The sequence below is a fragment of the Pongo abelii genome, chromosome 1 (assembly GCF_028885655.2).
Source record: "Pongo abelii isolate AG06213 chromosome 1, NHGRI_mPonAbe1-v2.0_pri, whole genome shotgun sequence".
Classification (NCBI taxonomy): domain Eukaryota; kingdom Metazoa; phylum Chordata; class Mammalia; order Primates; family Hominidae; genus Pongo; species Pongo abelii.
Genome location: NC_071985.2, coordinates 163,240,692 through 163,259,166, shown reverse-complemented (window position 1 = coordinate 163,259,166; position 18,475 = coordinate 163,240,692). Strand labels below are relative to the sequence as shown.

General features: G+C 34.4%; 1 protein-coding gene across 13 annotated transcripts in view; it reads left to right on the top strand.

The window, feature by feature from the left end:
- Nucleotides 1-18,475, top strand: part of LRRC7 (leucine rich repeat containing 7) — a 1,078,250-nt gene that overhangs the window by 805,996 nt on the left and 253,779 nt on the right. For all 13 annotated transcript variants that reach the window (XR_008514343.2, XM_063711876.1, XM_054533117.2 and 10 more), the window contains one exon: nt 312-368. Coding sequence is in view for 12 of the 13 variants with exons in the window: in XM_063711876.1 (XP_063567946.1) it covers nt 312-368 (57 nt within the window). In the remaining variant the exon portion in view is untranslated. The remainder of the gene's footprint in view (nt 1-311; nt 369-18,475) is intronic.

Genomic DNA, 18,475 nt, shown 5'->3' with positions numbered 1-18,475 from the left:
AAATTTATTTTTATTTTAATATTTAATTATTATGGGTACATATAGTTGTATATATTTATAAGGTATGTGTGATATTTTAGTACAGACATACAATGTGTAATGATCAAATCAGGGTAATTGGGGTATCCATCACTTCAAGCTTTTATCATTTCTTTGTGTTAGAAATATTCCAATTCTACTTTTTTAGTTATTTTTAAATATACATTATTGTTAACCATAGTAACCCTATACTGCTACCAAATACTAAATCTTATTCAATAATTTTTTGGACAGAAATACTAAGAGGAAATTTTTAAAATTAATTTTTGTAGACTTGTCAAATTGCGGATCTTGGAGTTAAGAGAAAATCACTTGAAAACTCTACCAAAGTAAGTGACTGTGTATTTTCTGAATTTTGAACTGTGATTTTTTTCACTAGTAAGAAAAATAACTACTTTTATTTTGTCTGTGTTTTGGCACTTTGAGTTAATTTATCTACACATTTTTCCTAAAGGCCAAAAAGTATGGTATACTGTAAAAGATTCATATTACATGAGAATGTATTCTGTTTTATAAAACTGTAATTACAGTAAAGGTGGAAAGAGTTAAGTTTCTTCTCATGGCTGAAGATACATGCCAGAAAAGTATTGCACTAAAACATATGAAATTGTCATTCTTATAGCTAAAAACAATAGTGTCACAAGGTTCAACCTAATAGGATGCTTAATTCTTCAAGTTAATTTATGGATTGTAGTGTATCTTTCAGTTTTTACATCAAGAATATGCCATAAATTTTTAGGAAAAAAGATTAAAATTTTTCAAGAGATCATAAAGTGGTTTAGGTAGAAGTTATATATTCTTGCAAATTGTTCATTTTTGCTAGTCTATTTAAAATTTGGCTTACATAAAAATATAGGATATATTTTAAAGTAAAAACTAATCCCTAAAATTTTATGCAATGTTTACCATAATAAAATGCTTTGTTTCACCCAGCTTTGCCTTATTCATGTGTAACAATAGAATTTTGTGTTTTAAAGAGTTAATTATTTTTGAAAGTCAAAATGGGTTTTTTACTCAATTAAATCAATATGACTTGTATATGTTATGATGAAAATATTTAAAGTACTATGTTGCTATTATCACCCTTCTACAGTATTATAGAAAAATATTGAGTACAGTGACTAATTTTTTAAACATTTCAGTAGGACTTAGATTCATCTGCTGAACCAAAATGTAACCTTATTTTTTACCTATTAAATCCTTTTCCTAAGCAAACCGGATTGACTAATATTTCAACAACATACCTTCAAGTGCATTTTAAGGATATTGTGTATTAAAATTGTCATTGCAATATAATGCCACAATTATGAAAATAACTTTCAATAATGATATGTATTTAATTTGAATATATACATAAAGATAAAACACCTACTTAATCCTCCATAAGAGAAGACAAGGAGAGAGCATAGAAATGAGGAAATGTCTGCATATTTCACCATCCTGCACTTTTGAATTATGCCTTTCTCTAAGCTGAAGCGTTGGGTATGGGACCTAACCCAAGGAACCCCTCCCAGGTTCCAGGCATAAACAGGTGGAAATATGGTTGAGGGTGTTAATCGTTCAAGTGGAAATTTCCTGCAAAAGCAGCTAGTGCCACTGAGTCCATCCCTCATGCTTTTGTCTGCCACATTTAAAGTAAGTGGAAACATAGCTAACTGGAAGCTAAACCAAGATAGAAAAGCAGTTGTCCCCTTCACCTAAATATATACATTTAGGTCAAGGAAAAAATATTGAGTATGCAGAGGAGAATCCTTTTCCCTCTGTTCTCAAATAATGGCTTTCATCTGAAGTACAAAATAAACCTGACATAGGTTGTTAGGTTTTTAAATATATATCTTTAAATATGAATCTTAAATATAAATTAAAACCTGATACAGATTGATAATATGGACTTTATATGAAATAGCTGTGTGAATAAATCAGAGTAATGAGGAACAATAATAACAACAATAATTGGTGCTGGGTTATTGTGCAGGCTTTGAGGTTGTGGCCTAGTATTAAACAGAATTAAATTAAGTAGAATAATATGCATAAACCAATTTGGACATAGAAAAATGTTGTAAAGACATATTAGAACTGATGTTGGGTCTCTTTGATAGACTCATACGCATATAACTTACATAGCTGTTACAGCTTTTACATTCTAAGAAACATTTTCAAAGTTACTTGCAATCTAGTGTGTTCATTTTATAACTCACAGGCCAAAATCTAAAGAACCAAATTCAGGCATAAAATATAGATAACTTTAGTTTTGGGTCTATAGAATGAGAATTGCAGGAAGAAATTCTTTGAATAAAAATAAACTTTGTTTTCAGTATGTATTATAGCTTTTGATCACCAGTCTATACCTCATGTAACTTAAAGCTACATGAGAGCATTATAGTATCCTTTATTTTGCACTCCCAATAAAAATAAAGGTAAAAACATAGTTTTAGGAAAAACAGTTTTAGTTTAACAATAACTATTCTGAAAAGAGATAACTCATGATTTCCTTAGGGATACAAACAAGATGTTGGATTGTTAGTTATTTTCTCTTCTTTTCATCTTTTAAGTTTATATGCTTAACAATCTGTGCAAAATGTGAATGTGTGCAAGAATTATAATATAACATACATTAAAATGTACATCCTTTAAGCAAACTGATGGAGACACTTAGATGTATGCAAATTCTGGGATAATTTTTTCAGTTACAAAAACAAATTAGTATTATAAGTTTCCTTATAATGTTTATGATCATTCCTCTAGATACATCAAGGAATAATAAAATTAAGTCCTTTGGATATGCATTTGCCTAAAACTCATTGAAACAGTCAAGTCTTGATTATTTGTAATAATAGAAGACAGTGAACTTCTGAAAATAACTAGATTGCCAAAAGGAAAAATTTTTAGATTATGTGATACAGTTTTTTCTTACACAAGAATTATCTTCCTAATTGTGTTTTTTGAGGGATAGTCAGAAAATGTGTAGATGGTAGAGAGAATTCAAATGAATGTTAGATGTCAAGGGAAAACCAAGCCTTTGTTTGCTTATTTGTTTGCTTATTTATTCCTTACTTCATTTGTTTGTGTAAGAGTATCTCAGGGTTAGGAATTAAAGAGAAGCTAGATTCTCGGTGATGCCGTCTCAGGGTGTCTCATGAGGCTTGAATGGGCTAGAGTTTGCCTCAAATCTCACTCAAGTAGTGGTTGGCAAATGAGTTTCTCACTGATGATAGACTGGAAGCTTTCCATTCTTTTCCTATAGAAGCTGAAGTGTGCTTCTCTATAGGGCTACTCTCAATGTGGCTGCTTGCTCCCTTCTGAGCAAGTGATCTGAGAGAGAGAGTGTGCATCTAAGACAGAAGCCTTGGTCTTTTTATAATCTAATCTCAGAAGTGATATACTATGATGTCTACCATATGCTATTGATCACAGAGACCAAATCTGGACCATGTCTTCCAAAGTATGGAAGAAAACAACGTTAAGACTATAAATACCAGGAGACAGGAATTAATGGAGTCCATTGTAGAGGTTCCTGTCACAGGTCTGGTTCTCAGCATTGCTGGTCTAGAAATTCAATGCTGACATATACTAGATGCATCAGATGCAGATGGCCGACGCACACAATGTAAAATAGTCTCCCTTCTTCTTTATACCATTTCATTATTGTGTTTGATTTTCATCATAGCACTTACCGCTCTCTATATGATTTTGACTCTTTGTTTACTTGGAGATTATCTCCTCAAGACAGTATAAGCGCCATTAATGAAAAGTTATTTCCAGTCAGTCACTGCGGACTCTCCAGTGCCTTAAACATGGTAGACATTCCAAACCAGAATGCTGAGCTATGGATTCACAATGACAAGTATCTGTCATGTGACCTTGACACTTTGCATCACTTGATTATTTTTCTCCACAGAAAATTATATGAGAAGCCACACATTATAATCAGATTAGTCTTGGAGAGCAGCATGAAGTCAGACAAGGACAAATGACTGGGCTTTCTCAATAGCTGATAGCCCAGACTTGGATTTTATAAACCTACACATATTTTCTCTCTCTCTAGATGGTTTCAAGTTAGGCTTAATAGTTAAGACATGACAGGGAGAAAAATAACTTCATATAATTAATATTTATAACAACTAAATAAAATATAAAAATAGTATAACTTCTTTGCTTTTTATTAAAATGTGTTGCATTTCATCAAGAAACAAAATATGTGTCAAGATAAAAAGGAAGGGATAAAAACAATTTTTTTAATGAAATTTAGAAATTATTTCCACACAAGTAACATAACATCATATAAATTGTTGGTAATAATGGTGGGTTTTAGCTTTAAATAAAACTGTTCCATGTGTGTGAGAAGAATTTTTCTAATACCCTAAAGTTAAAATAAGGCCTCATTCATTAATAATTTATCAAGGCCATAACTAACTTTGTTTCAACTAGAGTTAAAATATATTATGTAAATGCATGTGTTAATTATGAAACTATGAAGTAATATGAAGAAAAAAACATAAAGTAAGGTAACATGAATATTTATGTCTCCTGATGCACAAGGCATGAAACATGATACCTCACTTTGCTGTCATATACACTGACTAAGAGAGGAATGTTTCAAATATATTCCAACAGAATTACCGGGGCAATATCAGTAAATATAGTAAAACCTGATGAACATATTCAAAATTGGGAAAGTGGATGGATTTGGTAGATGAAGAATGCTAAGAATTGTTGGAAGAAGTTATAAGTGGAAAGATAAATCTGAAGTAATGACAGTATCTCTTGGGTCAGTGACCCTTCTGAGAATCTGAAAAGAGCTATGGAATATAGAAAAGTATTAATTCTAAAACGCAAGTTGTATCTATTTCAGTATATGAATAACCTATTGTGAATATACATGTTCTTATTTTCACCTAGAAGTAGACTGTTTTGCCTTTTATGTAAAATAAGCCACATCAAAATACCTAGTATTGGCCAGGAGCAGTGGCTCACATCTGTAATCCCAGCACTTTGGGAGACCAAGGCAGGCGAGGTCAGGAGTTTGAGACCAGCCTGGCAAACATGGTGAAATCCCGTCTCTACTGAAAATACAAAGAGTAGCCAGGCATGGTGGCGTACACCTGTAACCCCAGCTACTCGGGAGGCTGAGGCAACTGAATTGCTTGAACCTGGGAGGTGGAGGTTGCAGAGATCATGCCACTGAACTCCAGCCTGGGCAAAAGAGTGAGACTCCATCTCAAAACAAAACAAACAAACAAAAAAATCTAGTATAGAGCACCAAAAAGAGGGCCCTCCTGATTTTAGGGATCAAATTTGTCAAATGGATAATTTTAATCATATAACCGTTTCTAGTATGTTCATTGAAGAAGATATTTTTAAGAAGAGAATATTTTATTGAGTAAATTTTATTTGGGGTTGTTAATAAGATTAGATTTCATTATCATCTGTGAAGTTTTTTAATTTCCCACAGTAGAAATTATTAAGGAATTATTTAAGAGAAAAATTTTCCCAAGTACAAGCATAAATGACACTTTTAAACTACTAAACTATGTATGCTAGATATCTCGTAAATGGTGTATCTGTTATTTATATGATTTTATCCCTTAGGCATCATTGCTTTTATTAAGTGATTTTGCCTCTGAAAATAAAGGTTCAGGAACTCTGTAGTACCACGTTTGTGAATACCCAAGGACGTGTACACAACACAAATATACTCACAGAAGATGCCAATACATTAAAACTTATCTGTACATACTCTTCCAAAAAGATTCACTTTAAATTACATATGTAAATTAAAACCAGCGCTACACCGACAGCTGCACACTGTTAAGGAAAGATATTAGATCATGAAAGTCGAAAAAGACTAAGGGACTATTACAGATTCAAGAAGACTAAAGAAACTAAAAGAAATGTCATTCTGAACTGGTTCTTTTGCTATAGAGGACATTTTTGAGACAACTGACAAAATTTGAGTTTGAAGATTAGGTGGTAGTAATGTATCTCTATTAATTTCCTGATTTGGTTGGTTGTATTTTGATTGTGTAGAATGTTTGTGTGTAGGAAATACCGAAGTATTTGGGAGGATGGGACACCAGATTAGCGGTTTACTCTCAAGTAATTCAGAAAAACATGATTTTTAGTTTTTAAACATTTTTGTAATCTTATAACTGTTTCAACAAAAAAGTCACTTTATTTTTTATTGTGTTCTTCAATTTCCTTTTTAATTTTTTTATCCTGGTAAGACTACTTAACATGAAATCTACCCTCTTAACAAACTTTTAAGCATACAATACAGTATTGTTAGCCATAGGCACAATGTTGGACAGCAGATGTCTGCAACTTGTTCATCTTGTATAACTGAAACTTTATACCATTTGAACAACTCCCCATTCCCTCCTCTCCTCAGCCCCTGGCAGCCATCATTTGATGCTGTTTCTGTGAGTCTGACCATTTGATACCTTGTGTAAGTGGAACATGCAGTATTTGTCCTTCTGTGACTAGCCTATGCCACTTAGCAGATTCACCCATGTTGTCACATATGGCAGATTTCCTTCTTTTTTAAGGTGGAATAATATTCCGCTATATACATACATACCACATTGTCTTTATTCGTTCATCTGTTGTTGGACATTTAAGTTGATTCCATATCTTGGCTACTGTGAATAATGGTGCAATGAACACGGGAGTGCAGACATCTCTTCAAGATCCCGGGGTCAGTTCCTTTGGATATACATTAAGAAGTGGGATTGCTGGATCATATGGTAGTTGGATTTTAAATTTTTTTAGGAAACTATTCACTATATTTTACCATACTGTTTTCCATAGGAGCTGTACCATTTTCCAATATAACAAAGGGAACATAAAAATGTGTTTTAGAAATATATTTTTAAAGATAAATTCCTTAAAAATAAAGATAAAAGCACTTTCAACACAGATAAAATTATTAACTGTATGAAATATTTGTCAATATATAGGTTAAGAGAAGAATTTGCACTTCCATACTAAAATGCTAAGGCCATGAGGCCTATAGTTCTTGCACTTTGGGAGGCCAAGGTGGGAGAATCGCTTGAGCCCAGGAGTTTGAGACCAGCCTAGGCAACAGAGTGAGGCCCTGTCTCTACAAAAATTTTAAAAAATTAGCTGGGATTGGTGGTGTGTGCCTGTATTCCCAGCTACAAGGGAGGCTGAAGTGGGAGGATCACTTGAGCAAAGGAGGTAGAGATTGCAGTGAGCTCTGATCACGCCATTGCACTCCAGCCTGGGCAACAAAGTGAGACCCTCTCTCAAATAAATAAATAAAATGTTTAAATATGTGTAAACATCAGCATTTTAGAAGTAAAGGTTCTATGTATGTGAGTAATATATGCGCTGTGTTTTTTTTTTCCCAACCTGAGTGGCAGTAAGTGCTACATATTTATAATTATCACTCAAATTTCTAAACTATTCATTTCCAAATACGATGTTTTTATTTTTCATATAAGTTCATTTATTCTTTTTTAATAAGATTACTCCAGGCCGGGCGCGGTGGCTCACACCTGTAATCCCAGCACTTTAGGAGGCCGAGGCGGGTGGATCACGAGGTCAGGAGATCGAGACCATCCTGGCTAACACGGTGAAACCCCGTCTCTACAAAAAATACAAAAAATTAGCCGGGCGTGTTGGAGGGTGCCTGTAGTCCCAGCTACGCTGGAGGCTGAGGCAGGAGAATGGTGTGAACGCGGGAGGCGGAGCTTGCAGTGAGCAGAGATCGGGCCACTGCCCTCCAGCCTGGAAGACAGTGAGACTCCGTCTTAAAAAAAAAAAAAAAGATTACTCCATAGACAGGCTTATCTAAAATATAATAGATTTGCTATGTTTTCTTTTTTTAAAATTCTTCCTTCCTTTGTTATCTAGTTTACTACCAGTTATTATCAAAATAATGAAGAAAGCTCATAGATTAATATGTATTCTTAACTGGACAGGTGTGACTAAGTCATGTTTCCATTCTCATTTCAGTGTCCTGTTAATGAATTTATCTCACTTGGCATTATGCTACCCTACTAGCTATTTTAATGAAATACATCAATAGGTTCCTTAGTGCCATTATAATGAAAATTCCATTGTCAGGGACAGCTTACAGAATGGCTTTTTGATGTTTCTATTAACTCTGTATTTGTAATTCTGTTTTGTAACTGTAATACATAACTGGATACTGTGTGATTGTGTAATCATATTACCTTACGCTTTTACCAATTTATATCAATTTACAAGGTACAGTGTTTTTGCTGAACCCATGGTACCATCCTCTTCAGGATTATCTTTATCAAAACCCCCAGTCTGACAAGCTAACTAACCAAGGGAAACCACATTAATGGCCTCTGCTTTTAGAGAATTGTACATAGAAACAGATATTTTCTTTACTTCTTCTCACTTGGTGCTATATTTTCAATTCAAATGAAATAAGTGGATAATTATGACATTCTATATTTGAAAGTATTCTATAAATTATAATGCATTATAACAAAGTGATTATTAGAGTCACTTCTAAAATATCAAACATATGCTTTCCATAGACTCACAAAGGAACACTGAGTTCTGCCTTGTGAACTAATTGTATTTCTTTTTAAACTTATACTCTCAACTCAAAATTAAGAATGATAATATTATGGTTAGCTTAGGATGTGTCGACAATGGGAGGAGCTTGGAAGAGGTCACAAAAGTCAAGTAACACCATGGTATTCAAATTGCTCTTTTCAGACTACTTCAAACAATAGCTACTCTGATCCCTGATGATTAGTTTACCAAAAGATAAAAACTGCCTGCAGTAACAGTGAGGCTGAAAGCACTCGGCTTCAGTTTTATAAGATCTCAGAGGCTTAGTCTCTAGTGGAACAATTAGCCCACACTCTTACTTCTGTTTCGCTGAGTAGAGCTGTAAAGTACTTGAGTGGGAATGCACTTTGCAGTCAAAAGGCCCTCGTTGCTTGTTTATGAGTTATTTACCTTCTTTGAATCTCAATGTCCTTATTTGTAAAGAGTGCTGGATACCATTACCTCTTTTAAGCTGGGAAATATATTTTGGTAAGAGTTGATGAAAATAAGGCTTATTATCAGTTAGACCCAGGAAAAATTTTAAATAAATTTAGTATACACTGGGACTTAGAAAATCTAGGTGTGTGCAAGAAAAGACTGACATGAGTTCTAGATATTTTTCATTTTATCTCATAAAAATATCTTTATCGTAAATGGAATAATGTTATTTTTAGTTTTTTATAATAAATTCTTAAAAATAATGTGTGATGCTAACGTGCCTTTCTTACTTCACCAGCAGTACTCTAATGAAAACTTACACAACTCATTTCTGTCATTCTCAATAAAAAATATAGAAAATGTTTAACTAAATGATCTAGTTATTAATTTTTAATGACTTTTTGCTTTTAAAATTGGTAGCTTCTTTAGGCAAATATTGAACTTAGCAATTAAAACACGTGATAGAAATTAACACTCAACAAGGTTTAGGAAAGGCATACATCCATTGTTTGTATCTTCATGTATCTTATAAATTCATTATTGTGGATTTTTGTTATATCCTTTATGGTCTCTAAATAAATGTAGTATCTTTCCTAACTGAATGTTCTGAAACATTATATTAATACTGACTTTTGTCTCAGTGTCTCAGGCCAGAAAATACACAAACAACCTAGTTAACAGATATATTCCTGTGGTCTCAGGTATTACCTCTGTGCTGATAACAGCAAACATTTATTTCCAACCTGAACTCTTTACCTGAATTCCAATTCCATATTCCAATAGCCAATCTCAAATGGACTATTCACCACATGTTAACACGGAAATCATCCTCATTGCTCTTTTCCACCCACCACCCCATAACAAAACCAAACTTGGTTAAACTAAATCAAACATAAATCCTGTTTCTTATTATACACTGCCTAATGACAGCACTACCCACAGAATCACAGAAAGTAGAACTATCCATCTCATTTTCCTCTCCTACTAGCCCCAAATCACTAGCCATCAACTTATGTCACATCTGAGCATTCTTCCCTTCCCATGTTGTTGCCCTACTTGAGTTTCTTAATAACGCTTGCCTGTGCCTTCAACAATTCCTCCCCCTTCTCATCTCTACCATTGGAATACATCTTCCTTATTGCTGTCAGAGCTTTCTTATTAAAACATACCAAGGCCCATGTCAATTTGAAGGCGCGGAATGACTGCTCACAGCTTTCAGAAGACAAAATGTCAAGAATTGTCATAGCTTGAAGTCAACATTTCTGGCTTCATTGCCTCCCAACACTTTCACAATCTCATGAGGTTTCTGCTACATCCAATATACAATGCACCTTTATATCTCTAAGCATCTTTCTTGAGACATTCCCTTTTCTGTCTGAAAAACTTCAAATTATCCCTCAACTTTCCCACCACTTTCACCATGAAATTAGCCATAGATTTTGCATTCTGAGTGGTAGCTTAGAAATTCTTCTTGAGTTTTTGCAAGGCAAAGTTTCCATGGGAATTTGGATCTAATTATAGTTTTACTCAGAAATATAATAAGCTTAATTCTGTGAGGTTTTTTTTGTTATCTTGAATATATTATCCGAAGCTTTAACTCCATGGTTCAACTGTCAAGGAAGCAACTGCTGAGCAGTGTGCTTTCCCTACCCAACTGCAGGTTTTGGAATGGCACAGTCTCCGCAACAGTGGACACATAACAGGTATTGAGGGACTGATTTTCACCAGGCTCTCTTCTATGATATTTTGGTAGGTGCAAAAAAAAAAAAATTAAAAACAACCCTGAATTTCATCAGATATATTTTATTATAGCATATTGAAAGATTTCCCTACCACCTATGCTTTGATTTTTACTTTTATAAAGGACCCTTCATGCGTAAACAACAAACTACCCCGTTATTTATAGTTGGTTCAATAAGACACACTAAAACCGCTGAAATGTATCTAACTCTCCATAGATTTTCTGCCTTCTTCAGGTCTCCTCTCTCGTCTCTACTCAAGTCAGGGTTATTTCAGGTCTTTCAATATGCAAAATACATCTTTAAAAAGCTTGCTTTTCTGTCGAACAGATGCAAGGGGGAATATTTCTAAATTGCTATAGTTTGCCACAGTTTCTGTGACATTTAAGATAAGTGGCTGAGCAATATTAAAAATAAAAATTCACATAAGAAATTAACTTCATGATATTAATTTCTTTAGATGCATATTTTATATTTTCTTTTGGTAGTATGAGGTTATAATTTGTCCTTTCATGGATTTTAAAAAAAATCATTTTCTTACCAAACTAATTTTTCCATTGTGTTTAGTTTTATATTATTTATATTGCATATACCCCAAACCTTTACCTAACTACTTTGCATTTCTATTCCTTTTGCTTTAAATTTAACCTTTTCCTGTAACTTTAATAGGACTCCTGTTCACATTTACTACTTAACAGCAATCTTTTCTAGTTATAAAATAAATGCACTATAATTTTATGAGCAAGATTAGAAATAAAATTAATTAGATTACAAAGCTATGAATCTTATCAAGCATTAGCTGTTTACATTTATGTTCATTCTAAAATGATGGGATAGAATATCCTACACTATCTGAATTGGTTAAAAAGTAGGAGCATTATTTAGGAAATGTTCAGTGGCACTGTAGATAAATGAATTATTTTGTATTTTAATTATAGTAAAATGTCATTAAGGCTATCTATTGGCTCTGGATTATACTGAAATACATCTAAAAAAAGCAAAAACTTCATTTTGCTTAAATGTTTCACTGAATTTTCAGAAGGAAATGGAACAGCATTTCTTATACTAAATATAATCTTAAAGAGCATCTTTTAAATTATTACTTCCATCTAAATGGATATACATTGTAAAATATAAAACACATTTTAAAATATATGCATTTTTAAATATATACTTTAGTTTTATAAAAGGAAGACCTAATACCTAAAAGCTTTACTTTAGAGAGAATATAAAATAAAAAATCTTTGGCTTCCTATTGTTCATACAATAACATCTAAACCCCAAAACATGACATTCCAGGCTCTTCGCAATCTGACCCCAACTTTTCCTCCTACTACTGCCTACTTAATTCCCTAAATATGACTCCCAAGTTTGTGCCTCTGAAGACATACTGATAAGTTCTCACTTTATATAATGAACAAGTCAGTTAAAAATAACTTTAATTGATCATGTACCTAATATGTGTCAGATACTATTCTCAGTGCCAAGGAATATAACAATTTTCCACTGTTCAATGACTTTCAAGTGTGGTGGAAGGAGACAGATAATAAAATATAAACAAATAAATGAGTAAGATTGGTAACTGCTATGAAGAACACAGGATGATGTTATAGAGAGAGGTGGGTTTTTGAGGGTTCATGGGGATGTTGGATGATTTGGGGTGGGGGTTCGTTTTTTTGTTGTTTTTTTTTTTTTCTAGGCTGGTCCAGAAAGACCTTTATGAACAGGTCCAATTTGCATCTAGATTTGAATGGTAGGAATGATGAAGTTATAAAGAAAGAGAAAGAGCAAAAATAACAACCAAAGAAAAAAAGAAGAAAATCAGGTGTACAAAACTTGTGATGGCAGCAAGCTTGAGATGTCTAAGAAGCACAAGGCCAGAGTAGTTGAACATGCCCAGTGCAAGGTGAAGGAATATGAAAGGACAGTGGGGTAAATTTATGAACTGCCTTGTGAGCCATGTTGGGAAATTAGGATTGTATTCTGATCATAATGGGAAGCCATGGAGACTTCGAGCAAAGGAAACATGTGATTTGATCTTAGCTTTACAATGAACAGTCTGACTTCTCTAGAGAGAAGGGATTTTAGGGAGGCAACACTGAAAAACGGACACCAATCAGGAGATGATTGCAATAGTGAAGATGAGTAACGTCGGTGACTTTGTCTGAGATTGTAGTTATGGAGACAATGAGTGGGAAGATTTGTGATCCATTTTGGAGGTAAGTCCTTGCTGATGGACAGAATACGTGGTGAAAAGAAAAAGTAGGAATCAAGGCACATTTCCAAATTTTGGGTTTAACTAATTGGATATGGTGACACAATTTCCTATATAGAGAAACTTTGAAGAGTAGTAAATGAGGGGAATTGGGAATTCGATATTGGCAATGGAAAGTTTGAGATGTCTATTAAACAATCAACTGTTGGTAGCTAGATACATAAATCATCTGCTCAGGGAAATAGATAAATTTAAGAGTCATCAGTGTATAGATTATATTTAAAATTATGAAACTCTTTGAAGTTATCGAGGGAGAGAACACAAATAGAGAAGAGATGAGGATCCAGAATTGAGCTTGGAACGTTTATAGTTTGAGCATGGAAAAGGAGCCTATAAAAGATTATGAGAGTGAGCAGCCAGAGAGTTAAGAAGAAAACCAACTGCAGGTAGTGCCACTGAAGTCTAGAAAAAAATGTGAGAGGGAAGAGTCAATTGTACCAAATGTTACTGAGAAGTCAATTAAGAAGGAAAAAGAAAACTAAGCATTGGCATTAGCAAGATACAGGTCACTGAGAGGAGTTTGATAAGAGCTATTTTAGTAGCACATTATGTGCAGCGTTATTAGAGTAGTTGAGGAGCAAATAGGGATTAGCAAAAAGAGATAACAAGCACAATTTCTTCCATTTGAACTGTAAGATGCAGCAGTGCAAAGATGTCAGTAACTGGACAGGCACATCGCATCATGAAAAGGACTTTTTAAAGATAGATTTTAGTGGAGCATACTTGCAAGCTGATGAAAATGACCCAGTAGAAAGAAAGGAATTAATGATGCAGAAGAGAAGGGAAATAATTACCAGAAGAAATGCTTGAAGAGGTGAGGGAATGGGATGTAGAGCACAAATGGAGGAGGTGTCCATAGAAGCATGGACTCTTCTAACATGGAAACACTGGTGGCCCGGGAGTAGAAAGATAAAAATGTTCTCAACTAATTTCTTTGATGTTCTCTATAAAGCATGAAGAGTCATCACCTGAGCACAAGTAGAAAATATTACAGATTTAAGGAGACAAGAGAAAGCATGAAAGAACTCTGAGAGACTGTGAAAGTTAATGGACAAGAGTGGTGTCCTAGAATCTTCTGGCAGTGTTGACCACCTATTTGTGATTTAAGGTTATACATTTGAAGAAAATCCAGTCAGAAAAGTTAGGCAATCTTCTTCAGAAAGTCAGATACTTTGCAGGCATAGAAGGAGACAGCCAGACAGCTGGAGTTTGCCAAATTAGCCAGATGGAGGAGGAGGGGACAAGGAAACATAGGTTGTTTATGGGATAGTGACTGAGATCTAGAACTACAAAATTTAAGATGGGAGGTAAATGTGAAGATATGAAAAGGTCAGGAAGAAACGTTTTATTTGTCTTTCTCTCCTTTTCGATATACCTTAAGTCTTTAAAGTGCAATCCAAATGCTACTCTCTCTACAAAGTGTCTCATGACACCTCAGGCAAACAATTATTCTTTTTTCTTTGTTACATTGCCTTTTGTACATTTCTCGATGGAAGCATTTATCACATTATGTTGAATTTGTTGTCTACGAGTATATCCCCAAGAAGACTGTAACTTGTAAAGGGAAAAACTACATATATCTTATTCACTCGTCTTTATTTTGGCAACAGTGTGGGGCATAAAGAAGGCTTGCAAAGAACGTTTACAATGTAGTATGGAAGGAAGTGCTTTAGTGCCTAGACTCATGCCAAGCATTGATGGAATCCTGTGAGTACTTGACTGATTGGCAAGAGCAGGAATGAATAGGAAGTTAAGCTCTGTGCTGTTTTCTTATACAACAGCTGACTCTTGATTATTGGAAACTTAGTAACTCAAGTACAATGTTCATTGTTTATCTTTCTTCTCATTTCATTGCATACCTATAGCCATTACATCCATCACTATCCTTGGCGAGAGTTCACTACAGATGTCAAATTGTTTTAGTATCTTTTGCTTTTTTAAAAATGTTGGCAATGTAATAACATGGCTTAAACTGACACTTTTCAGTTATATGTGGACTTTATTTGCTTTCTTAAGTTAGTTAATTGAACATATTGTCAATTTTAATTGAAAAAATAAATATCAACTTTGGGTATATTCTTAGGTGATGTTTCCTTACAGGAAAATTTGTTACAGTACATTTTAGATGGCATGAATTTCCATAACATTATGTAAAATGAAAATGTGTTCTAAAGAAAGAAATGATGAAGAAGTTACAGTGTATTGTAAGGCAATATGGCCTTTTCTAGATTGCCAAATGTTGTTGCCTGGTGAGCAAACTGTGTAAAACACTTTGTATCAGAATGTCCATAATGCAATTATAATTGCTGTAGGTAGCTTTTACCAAAGCTTCTGTAGCTTGCTAAATGTATCATGCCTGAAAATTTTACAAAATCTTTATGTCATCCCTGATGCCCAAATGCAGCTACTGTAGATCCTCCTTATAAAGCTGATATTGTGAGAAAAAAATAAGAAATTATAAATACTGTGTTCGAATGATTATTTGATTTATGATCTATCTAAAATTATAAAATAAGCCATATTTTACTGGAATTTTGTTCTACTTGAGTTCTTAATAAGAAATTAGCACCTTCCATTTGTTTCTCTTTTTTCTTTCTTTCTTTCTTTTTTTTTTTTTTTTTTTTCTTTGAGACAGAGTCTCACTCTGTCACCCAGGCTGGAGTGCAATAGTGTGGTCTCGGCTTACTACAACCTCTACCTTCCCGGGTTCAAGCGATTCTCCTGCTTCAGCCTCCCGAGTAGCTGGGGCTACAGGCATGTGCCACCACACCCGGCTAATTTTTGTATTTTTAGTAGAGATGGGGTTTCACCATGTTGGCCAGGCTGGTCTCAAACTCCTGACCTTGTGATCCGCCCTCCTCGGCCTCCCAAAGTGCTGGGATTACAGATGTGAGCCACCGCGCCCCATCCGTTTGTTCCTCTTAAATAATTTTAAATAATTTCTGATAGAAAATGTTGCATTTGAAATAAATTTTAGACTGTTGCGGAAAGAAACATGTGAAAGAGTCTAATCCAAGATGAAGGCAGAGCTAAACTCAGCAAATGGTAGGAGAAAATGGATGAGAAATATGAACTCAGCTGATTTAGGGAAGCAGACAGCTTTTTCCTTTTATAATAACAAGGAGAAATCTGAAATCCTTGCTTCGGTTGTAATTCATTCACTTATATAAATATTTTCTAGTGTTTATATTAAGTATCATGATTAGCATTCAATATTGGTTCATAAGTAAAATTTACTACCTTGTAAAGCCTGGCAGATATTTCACTGATAAAGTTTTGAATAGATGATACAGACTCTCATTAAATTATGATTATGTTTGTTAGTCCCAGTTTATCCACAGAATAAGCATTAAATAAGTAAATCAGCATAGTTCCAACTGCGGCCTGTTTTTTAATTGAGATCCTTGGATATATTTGAAACAAGGATAATTAACTTCTCTAAAATTTCTTTTATTGTTTTCCATCATATTTTTCCGTCTGTAGTTTTAAATAGAAATGCACACTGATTCTTCACCCTTGTATTACTAAACAAATAAGATGAAACAGGAACATGGAACCAGGCACAGTGGCTGGTCTGTAATCCCAGCACTTTGGGAGGCTGAGGTGGGAAGATCACTTGGGGTCAGGAGTTTGAGACTAGGCTGGACAATGTAGTAAGATCCCATCTCTACAAAAAAATAAATTTAAAAATTAGCCAAGCCTTGTGATGTGTGCCTGTGGTCCTAGCTGCTTTGGAGGCAGAGGCAGGAGGATTTCTTCAGCCCAGGAGATCAAGGCTGCAATAAGCTAAAATTGTACCATTGCACTCCAGCCTGGGCAACAGAGCAAGACCCTGTCTCTAATTTTAAAGAGAGAGAGAGAAGCAAGAATATGAATTTTTTGGTAATGATAAACTACCTATTTTTAAACCAACTTACTGAGGGTAACTTGATCCAAGGGGAATCCAGATATCCAGATATCTTTACACTCTCATATAGAATGAAGTTATTACTTGAAAATTATATAGTAAAAATGAGTATTCCTTTGGGGGAAAAACAGCTGTTAGATGAGCTGTTCCAACAGTTTAATAGCAAAATTAAAAGTATTAAAATCTAATACAAATTTTAAAAATATGCCAGCATTTTAAAAAATCAACAGTTCTATTGGTGATTTTTTTAAGTTTACAAAATAAAATCTGGATTCATTTTCCTTAACTTAGCCTTCGGTTCCCTGACTTTAGCAGAAACATCATGGCCAAGTGGAGGGGACCTGAAATTTAGAGTGCAGCAAACATGATTCCAAATCTTTTTCAACTCTTAGTACTTTCATACCTTAGAGCAGGGCATTTAGCCTTTCTGATATGTATTATGTATTTAGGCATTATATGTAATATGATATATGTATTATACCCAATATTGTCTTTACATGGTTGATGCAAGATAAATGAAAGTGGTTGTTAAGTTTGCAGAGGGAAGGAGCAAAAATGAAGCCAAGAGAAGCTTCTCAGAGGTTCTCACTAGTGTAGTAGTCCTTGCTTAAGATAAAAATAAATCTAGTTCTTTTAATTGTGATGTTAGGGTGTCCATTTTAGATCTTTCCTGCTTTGTCTTGTGGGCATTTAGTGCTATAAATTTCCCTCTACACACTGCTTTAAATGTGTCCCAGAGATTCTGGTACGTTATGTCTTTGTTCTCATTGGTTTCAAAGAACATCTTTATTTCTGCCTTCATTTCGTTATGTACCCAGTAGTCATTCAGGAGCAGGTTGTTCAGTTTCCATGTAGTTGAGCAGTTTTGAGTGAGTTTCTTAATCCTGAGTTCTAATTGGATTGCACTGTGGTCTGAGAGACAGTTTGTTATAATTTCTGTTCTTTTACATTTGCTGAGGAGTGCTTTACTTCCAACTATGTGGTCAATTTTGGAATAAGTGCGGTGTGGTGCTGAGAAGAATGTATATTCTGTTGATTTGTGGTGGAGAGTTCTGTAGATGTCTATTAGGTCTGCTTGCTGCAGAGCTGAGTTCAATTCCTGGATATCCTTTTTAACTTTCTGTCTCGTTGATCTGTCTAATGTTGACAGTGCGGCGTTAAAGTCTCCCCTTATTATTGTGTGGGAGTCTAAGTCTCTTTGTAGGTCTCTAAGGACTTGCTTTATGAATCTGAGTGCTCCTGTATTGGGTGCATACATATTTAGGACAGTCAGCTCTTCTTGTTGAATTGATCCCTTTACCATTATGTAATGGCCTTCTTTGTCTCTTTTGATCTTTGTTTAAAGTCTGTTTTATCCGAGACTAGGATTGCAACCCTTGCCTTTTTTCGTTTTCCATTTGCTTGGTAGATCTTCCTCCATCCCTTTATTTTGAGCCTATGTGTGTCTCTGCACGTCAGTTGGGTCTCCTGAATATACCACACTGATGGGTCTTGACTCTTTATCCAATTTGCCAGTCTGTGTCT